Source organism: Oncorhynchus gorbuscha, linkage group LG16, assembly GCF_021184085.1.
Source record: "Oncorhynchus gorbuscha isolate QuinsamMale2020 ecotype Even-year linkage group LG16, OgorEven_v1.0, whole genome shotgun sequence".
Lineage (NCBI taxonomy): Eukaryota > Metazoa > Chordata > Actinopteri > Salmoniformes > Salmonidae > Oncorhynchus > Oncorhynchus gorbuscha.
The window spans coordinates 79,237,537-79,247,134 of NC_060188.1; the positions used below are offsets into that span (position 1 = coordinate 79,237,537).

The 9,598-nt window shown below is 42.0% G+C and overlaps 1 protein-coding gene across 1 annotated transcript in view; it reads right to left on the bottom strand.

Annotated features, from left to right (window-relative positions):
- The window catches only part of LOC124000194 (rod cGMP-specific 3',5'-cyclic phosphodiesterase subunit beta-like), a 30,417-nt gene extending 22,117 nt beyond the window's left edge, over positions 1-8,300 (bottom strand). Inside the window, exons 1-9 of the mRNA XM_046306396.1 lie at positions 7,578-8,300; positions 4,362-4,514; positions 3,142-3,231; positions 2,836-2,976; positions 1,310-1,384; positions 1,133-1,197; positions 949-1,015; positions 760-807; positions 497-646 (exon numbers count right to left, since the gene is read on the bottom strand). Of these exons, the coding sequence (XP_046162352.1) occupies positions 497-646; positions 760-807; positions 949-1,015; positions 1,133-1,197; positions 1,310-1,384; positions 2,836-2,976; positions 3,142-3,231; positions 4,362-4,514; positions 7,578-8,048 (1,260 nt within the window). The 5' untranslated portion in view covers positions 8,049-8,300. The remainder of the gene's footprint in view (positions 1-496; positions 647-759; positions 808-948; positions 1,016-1,132; positions 1,198-1,309; positions 1,385-2,835; positions 2,977-3,141; positions 3,232-4,361; positions 4,515-7,577) is intronic.
- Between the last annotated feature and the right edge of the window lie 1,298 nt (positions 8,301-9,598).

The window sequence follows — 9,598 nt, forward strand, 5'->3', positions numbered from 1 at the left end:
GTTGTTGATTCTTCACAAAAATATACAGTTTTATATCTTTATGTTTGAAGCCTGAAATGTGGCAAAAGGTCGCAAAGTTCAAGGGGGCCGAATACTTTCGCAAGGCACTGTATATATATATATATATATTCTGGTCTCTGACATTGCTCATTCTAATATCTCTTCATTAAAATATATTTATGGATTATATGTGTATTGTTATTATTTTTATTGCTAGGTATTACTGAACTGTTGTAGCTAGAAACACAAGCCTTTTGCTGCACCTGCGATAACATCTGCAAATCTGTGTACGCGACCAATAAACTTTGATTTAATTTTATTTGAAACATTGGGAGAGACAGTCACAATATCATTTTGAGTAAGTTCACTAAAGTCAATGTGGTCTACACAAAGCAGGAGCAGAAGAAGGCTTTCTCATGTCACTTTAATTGACCACTTCTCTGTGAAGACAGAAGGAGTTGAGAAATCAACTGAGTGCTGTAGTATAGTAAAGTACCTCCATTAGCTCCTCATCCTGCTGGTCGAATGGCTTTCCATCTTTCCTGTTGTAGAATGTAGCCACGCCCACAATCTCTTCCGTCATGTTGACAATTGGCATGGACAGCACATTCTTTATGGTCCAACCACTGTCATCCAAGGGCTCTGACTGCATCATGGGAAGACACAAAGTAAATGCTCAACAGGAATTAGGCAAGTTGCTCAACTTTTTGCCAAAACTACATATAAGGATACCTGATTATATAATTAAGCAAAATGTACCTGAAACTTGAACATCTCCTCTGTTGTGGGATTCATGATGTTACATATCTAGATATTAATAATAAACAGTACAGCATCAACAACACATGCAAATCGTGGCAATTTGAATGTTCTCGCATTTTAAGTAAATTCCAAATTCGGAAAGCATTTCAAACACTACTGGAATGCTAGTTAAAAGGGGGAACTTACAAGACCAGTTTCGGCCACATATGTGGGCAATCCAGTACACAACACCCAGTGTTCTAGAGTGGGAGTCCTGTTGACAGGAGACAGTCAGACAACACACATTGATTATCCCTCTATACAGTGTCATACAGGGTTGTAACTACTTCAACTATACACAAATGTTCAGAGAAAGGTGAGAGAAACATACGCGATAACTTTGATATCCTCTTTTCCATGCAAAATATAATCAATGACTTTGTAGAATATGACTTCCTGCAATCACAGATAACCCCCCCAAAAAATCACAAATGAGAATTTGCAGAACAAAGGCAAAACGGTAAAGAGCTGTTCACGTGGTAATAAGTAGATAGATATGAACACTTACTCTGCCATCCGGAGTTACAGGTCCAGCGTAGGGGGGCTGATCTCCCATCAACACTGGCCAGATGTCAAAGAACTCCTATAACAACAAAGCAATGACACAGATGGATTGTCACACACAGCATATTCATAATATACTGTATAGTGCCATATGAGATATGTCATGTAGGCTACAGTATTACCAGAGGACCCATAATAACTTCTTTATGATGACTAAATGTCTTGGTCATTCTTGAATTGCGGTGGCATTTAAGTCCCTCACCTTTGCAACCATGAAAAAACACTTCAACATGATAAATAGTTACATATCATACGTATTTTTGTTTATATTTTACTGATTATCAATGATAAAACATAATGCAAGTACTTTATACTGCAAAACCTTATGTTTGTGCATTAAAGTACTTGGGGCAAGCAAATGGACTGGTCCCAGTTGTGATGAGCAGAGTTGTAGTGACATGTTTTGGGATTTGGAGATATCTATTATTTTTAATGCAAGAAAGTAATCAAAATTATTCCATGTATTGTATAGACCAATAAAAACGAAGGTTATTAAAATACCTTTATTTTAAAATGTTTACAAATACAATATGTGTCCCTAAGTTTTATTTCATTGGAGTTACTGCCTTGAAAATCACTCATTGCATTGAGCATTCCCTCCAGTAGCAAACTGATATCGGGGGAGGGGTCTATATTTAAGAAAATTACTTGCTTATCACTGTCACACCCTGACCTTAGAGAGCTTTTTATGTCTCTATTTTGGTTTGGTCAGGGTGTGATTTGGGGTGGTCATTCTATGTTCTTTTTCTATGTTTTGTATTTCTTTGTTTTGGCCGGGTATGGTTCTCAATCAGGGACAGCTGTCTATCATAGGTAGCTTTTTTCCTCCTATGTTTTGTGGGTAGTTGTTTTCTGTTTAGTGTTCTTCACATGACAGGACCGTTTCGATTTTGTGTATTCCCTTTGTTATTTTTGTTTAAGTGTTCAGGTTCAATAAAAGTCATGAACACTCACCACGCAGCGCTTTGGTCCGATTCCTCCTCATCCGACGACGACACCCGTTACAATCACACCCTTTTAGTATGTCATAAGGCTTGAGGATTCCATTGAACATTTGGTGTGTCTAAATCAAAAGTGTAATTGGTGTTACTCAATTTAAATGCAGGGAAATTACGTTGTGCGCAACATGATTAATTATATCACTTTAATAAATGATTTTTAAGGGGTTATTGACCTTCGATTTGAGCATGTGTGACCATTTAAGTAAATCTTAATTGAAAGTGTGTCATTGTGTTACCGTCAACGGTGTTGCTGCTCCTACTGGTGGCAGAATGATGTCATAATGATACAAATGATACAAATGAAAGTCATTCAACTGCCATATTAGTTGATTTAGAATAGGAAGATGTGCCCAAATACATTTAAACAAAACACATTTTAGACAAATGAAGTCATTTTCTTCCCAAAATGCCATGCGGAAATGTCACCGCAATTGAAGAATGACCCGGATACATGCAGACAGAGCATCACCTTCTCCTTTGTCATATCCAGTAGGCCCACAGAGTACCTGTCACAGTTCAGGTATGCCCGCACTGTATACAGGGCTTTATGGAACTGTCTCTCAATGTCTGTCAGCTCCTCAAACACCTTGTTGGCGGACCACAACAGGACCTTTACCCGACAGAAATGAACAACCACAAAGGATTAGTTAAAAATCAGTTGGTTGCTATATCCATAAATGTGTGAAAGCTAAATAAGAGCCTTTTTTGTGTTTGCACCATATTGCCATTGACAACTATTCCTTCCTCTGAATATCAGTGCAGACAGCAGACTCACCTGTCCTTTTCGAGTCTCACAGTTGTACAGGTAGTTCAGCTGGTAAATCTTCAGGTTCAAAGAGGCTATTCTGAGATACTTCAGAAAAAGCTGGGAGACAGAAAATGTGAATTATTCTTAGAGTGAGTGACATACATTGATGTGTAATTAAGGTGGTAGAGGGAAGGCAAGAAGATTGAACGCATGTACTGTATGTGGAAACAGGTGTAAATGTGACAATCCTCTTCATAAAGGCAATGCAGTTTGTACGCGTTCCTTGTTGGACATGTTTGTGTTCTACAACAGCATTCAGTGTTTGTATGCTGCATATACTTTCAGTGAACAAACTCTGGGATTGGGGAAGGCTCTTGATGACCTTTTTAGTAATTTAGCAGATGCTCTTATCCAGAACAATTTACAGGAGCAATTAGAGTTAAGTGCCTTCACTTGAGCAACCTTTCGGTTACTGGCCCAACACTCTTAACCGTTAGGCTACCTGCCTCCCATCCCCAACTAATTCAGGCTCTAACGTCATGTAATTTATTTTTTTAAATTTAATTTCACCTTTATTTAACCAGGTAGGCCAGTTGAGAACAAGTTCTCATTTACAACCGCAACCTGGCCAAGATAAAGCAAAGCAGTGCGACACAAACAACAACACAGAGTTACACATGGAATAAACAAACGTACAGTCAGTGACACAATATAAAAAAATCTATATGCAGTGTGTGCAAATGAGGTAAGATTAGGGAGGTAAGATATTAAGTAGGCTATAGTGGTGAAGTTATTACAGTTTAGCAATTTAACAATGGAGTGTGCAGATACTGGGGTGCAAAGGAGCAAAAAATAATAATAAATAAATAACAATATGGGGATGAGGTCATTGGATGTGCTATTTACAGATGGGCTATGTACAGGTGTAGTGATCTGTGAGCTGCTCCGACTGCTGATGCTTAAAGTTAGAGAGGGAGATATGACTCTCCAGCTTCAGTGATTCTTGCAATTTGTTCCAATCATTGGCAGCAGAGAACTGGAAGGAAAGGCTGCCAAAGGACGATTAGGCTTTGGGGGTGACCAGTGAAATATACCTGCTGGAGCGTGTGCTACGGGTGGGTGCTGCTATGGTGACCAGTAATGACCTCATCATAGTATTTCCATTGTGACTGTGTGGGATTTCCCTGCTGACACATAGAGATGTGTGGATCATATTCTCAGAGACTCACTTAATCCTCAGTACTCACATCCTCATCCTCAGTGGTGAAGTGGGGTCCAGTGGTCTTGTTCAGGGCCATGATCACAGCCACCACATCCTCTCCGTTCATGATAGGCGAAGCTAATATGTTCCTGGTTTTGTACTCTGTCAGGTCATCAACAAACGAGCTGAAGTGACTGCTCTGTATGGCAGAAAACCAAACAAATCACTGACATCAGAGATCTCACATGGATGTGTTAAGATGGGTCTATAAGTCGATACATAGGCTTGGTGTGGAGCCTTTTTCAGTTTACATATCATTATAGACCACAGATTAATACATGTTAAACCTCTGGCAAATTCAAGATAAAAGACCATGTATAAAAGGGATATATATAGCTATTCTGTTAAGAAATACACTTCAATATCAAGAGCGAATGTAAATTTGGGCAATGTGAAATATAAATTTATAAATGTATAAATAGCTTCATGCTGACCCCAATGTAAACGCCCCAAGACAGGTGCCATAATCCCAGATACAGCAGGGGGTAATGGGATATATAATAACTGGATTATGTCTGTCGAGAGGATTTATATTGTCTCCAGATATACATTTAGAAGCTCCCCACAGAACAGTATAATTGCCGTACTACTTTATGTGGCACTATGTTTTAACAAGAATGTGAAAACTATGTGTATGTTAAAATAGTCACGGAATAAATAACTATTCACTTGTTTGTCTGGCTGAATATGAACTTGATGCATCTATCTATTTTGTATGTGTTTGTTATTTGTGGCAGTAGGTACAGCTAAAATATATTATCATGTGGGAGTGTGTGACAAAGCCCCTGAAAAAGGTTATTGACACAATCACACTGAAGCCACTGGCTCCTAGACTCTGGGACACTGTCTGTCTGTATTCATCACTACCACAACATTTATGTCCTAACCTCTGGGACACTGTCTGTCCCCATCACTACCGCTGGCTCCTATTCTCTAGGATATTGTCTGTCTGTCCCAATCACTACCACAATGTTTATGTCCTAACCTCTGGGACACTGTCTGTCTGTCCCCATCACTACCACAATGTTTATGTCCTAACCTCTGGGACACTGTCTGTCTGTCCCCATCACTACCACAACGTTTATGTCCTAACCTCTGGGACACTGTCTGTCTGTCCCCATCACTACCACAACGTTTAAGTCCTAACCTCTGGGACACTGTCTGTCTGTCCCCATCACTACCACAACGTTTATGTCCTAACCTCTGGGACAATGTCTGTCTGTCCCAATCACTACCACAACGTTTATGTCCTAACCTCTGGGACAATGTCTGTCTGTCCCCATCACTACCACAACGTTTATGTCCTAACCTCTGGGACAATGTCTGTCTGTCCCCATCACTACCACAACGTTTATGTCCTAACCTCTGGGACACTGTCTGTCTGTCCCCATCACTACCACAACGTTTATGTCCTAACCTCTGGGACACTGTCTGTCTGTCCCAATCACTACCACAATGTTTATGTCCTAACCTCTGGGACACTGTCTGTCTGTCCCCATCACTACCACAACGTTTATGTCCTAACCTCTGGGACACTGTCTGTCTGTCCCCATCACTACCACAACGTTTAAGTCCTAACCTCTGGGACACTGTCTGTCTGTCCCCATCACTACCACAACGTTTATGTCCTAACCTCTGGGACAATGTCTGTCTGTCCCAATCACTACCACAACGTTTATGTCCTAACCTCTGGGACAATGTCTGTCTGTCCCCATCACTACCACACTGTCTGTCTGTCCCCATCACTACCACAGCACGTTTATGTCCTAACCTCTGGGACAATGTCTGTCTGTCCCCATCACTACCACAACGTTTATGTCCTAACCTCTGGGACACTGTCTGTCTGTCCCCATCACTACCACAACGTTTATGTCCTAACCTCTGGGACACTGTCTGTCTGTCCCAATCACTACCACAATGTTTATGTCCTAACCTCTGGGACACTGTCTGTCTGTCCCCATCACTACCACAACGTTTATGTCCTAACCTCTAGGACACTGTCTGTCTGTCCCCATCACTACCTCAACGTTTATGTCCTAACCTCTAGGACACTGTCTGTCTGTCCCAATCACTACCACAACGTTTATGTCCTAACCTCTGGGACACTGTCTGTCTGTCCCAACCACTACCACAACGTTTATGTCCTAACCTCTGGGACACTGTCTGTCTGTCCCCATCACTACCACAACTTTTATGTCCTAACCTCTAGGTCATTGTCTGTCTGTCCCAACCACTACCACAATGTTTATGTCCTAACCTCTGGGACACTGTCTGTCTGTCCCAATCACTACCACAACGTTTATGTCCTAACCTCTTTGACACTGTCTGTCTGTCCCCATCACTACCACAACGTTTATGTCCTAACCTCTGGGACACTGTCTGTCTGTCCCCATCACTACCACAGCATACGTTTATGTCCTAACCTCTGGGACACTGTCTGTCTGTCCCCATCACTACCACAGCATACGTTTATGTCCTAACCTCTGGGACACTGTCTGTCTGTCCCAATCACTACCACAACGTTTATGTCCTAACCTCTGGGACACTGTCTGTCTGTCCCAATCACTACCACAACGTTTATGTCCTAACCTCTGGGACACTGCCTGTCTGTCCCAACCACTACCACAACGTTTATGTCCTAACCTCTGGGACACTGCCTGTCTGTCCCAACCACTACCACAACGTTTATGTCCTAACCTCTGGGACACTGTCTGTCTGTCCCCATCACTACCACAACGTTTATGTCCTAACCTCTGGGACACTGTCTGTCTGTCCCCATCACTACCTCAACGTTTATGTCCTAACCTCTGGAACACTGTCTGTCTGTCCCAATCACTACCACAACGTTTATGTCCTAACCTCTGGGACACTGTCTGTCTGTCCCAATCACTACCACAATGTTTATGTCCTAACCTCTGGGACACTGTCTGTCTGTCCCAATCACTACCACAACGTTTATGTCCTAACCTCTGGGACACTGTCTGTCTGTCCCAATCACTACCACAATGTTTATGTCCTAACCTCTGGGACACTGTCTGTCTGTCCCAATCACTACCACAATGTTTATGTCCTAACCTCTGGGACACTGCCTATCTGTCCCAACCACTACCACAACGTTTATGTCCTAACCTCTGGGACACTGTCTGTCTGTCCCCATCACTACCACAACGTTTATGTTTAATTTCAACAATCTGACTCATACCTCATTGGCATCTTTCAAATTGATGTGTTTCTTGGTCTGGGCCACATTTCCCACCACCCCAAGGTCCAGGGGGAAGACTATCTCGTGGTCAGGGTGAACCACACAGTCATCCAGCTCAGACTCTGTGGTGATGTTGAAAAGACGCGTGGCTAGCTCCGCGATGCCGTTCCTCTCCCGGTACATGAACAGGCTGCAGCGGTCAGCTTGGATCAGGGCGACGATCCTCTTCAGGATCTTGAACACCACTTTCTCCATGTTCACATTCTCCTGCATTTCTTTGATCAAGTCGAAAAGGATCTGGCCTTCCTCTATCTGGCTCAGCTCCTGTAACATCCCAAAATCCACATTGGACTCCGGGATCCCCGCCATCACAGAGAGGGCCCCTGGTGTGAGCTTCTTGTTGAAGTAGCCCTGGGCGAAAGCCGGGTTTCCATCCAGGAACTTTTCAACATCTTCCTTTGTCGCACTCATCTTGGGTTAGGGATGTACTGGTTCTACCCCAGTTCCAGTATTCAAACCAACGCTCCCTAAAAATACTACAAAACCAATTATCTATTGATTACTGGCAAATTAAAAAGTAGACACATTCACTCCATGTTATCCCAAAACACCCTGAATAAAGTGGGCAGGCAGGTTAGGCACATTAGTTAGGTCCTGCTGTGAACAGGGGATACACCTGCAATGACAGGGGAGGGAGGGCTGAGTCCAATCCCACTGTCATCAGCAAGCTTTTCTCTTAATAGTGTTGAAGGTGAACCAGGATCTGCTCATGTAAAACTGATCAGGTGATCACTATGAAGGAGGCCATCCCAGTCCAGTCCTATCATTGAGATGTATGGGGGTCTATGAGATAATAAGACAAGCCTGATGATAAAATGGCAATAATCTTTCCACCCCGGCTATATTAAGGTTCCTTAACCATCTTATACAAAAGGTCAGCTGGATAATCTCCACATGAATAGATTCATACTATCAGATCTGCTACCTGTGAGTGAGACGAGGCTGGCGAGGGAGGTGTGTCATAGTCATATGTTTCGTTCATATGAACCTGCGCGTGTCTGTCCTCGTTTATGAGGTCTGTAATCTTTGTTACTCAGTATTATGTTGGATATAACTACTATTATTTTATAATAAATATAATATTGATTCAACAGTTCTTTAATCACAATTACAGTATAAACCTCTGAAACTAATGGGGTCAGTCATTACATACTGTATGCATGCAGCAAGGGGAACTGACAGACCTGACAGCAGAGGAACTGTTGATCCCAAGGCATTATATTCATCTGAGATACTCTCTACAGATGGAGATGAGGGATTTAACACATGTACACATCCAAGGATACTAGATGTAATATTAATCCAACCATTGCAGGCCTCTACATTACCTGTTCGTCACCAATGAACTGTTGCCCCTTTGTGGTCCCTGGTGCATGGGCCACATTTGAACCTAGAGATACAGTGTTACAACACAAGATGGCAGCCGGCTCATACTAAGGACCAAGCTAATTGTGCTTGTACTGTTAATCATTGCTACTGAGGCTGACCATGCCATTAAGATTCAAGCCATCAAAATAAATGTATTCAAGAGTTTTGTTTAACCAGTACATATTAGAACTGTTGCTTGTTTGTCATACTCCTTCTGTTATCTATTGGCACTATAATTCTTCAATGTCAGTTCAATTAATTTGATATGCCAGATATAGTCAGCAAATGTATGCTCCCGCTCAGCCACTATCCCAAAGGTTGAATGAATAAAAAGCAACAACACGCCTAGACTTACTTTCCACTCATCTAAATTATTACAGTAACCTGGTAACCAAAATACCAACATTGAACGCCTGTACAGAAAAAGCTGTGCGTTGTCGAATGCAGTACAACATCATATGATATTGTCAATAGACATCCATGTGCCAACAATCTTCCCTGAGGTCTAAGATCAAGTGTGGTGTTACAAGCATAAGTATTGTACAGGCATCAGCTTGGAGTTTGCAAGCACAGTACGTGGCCTTTCAAAGAAC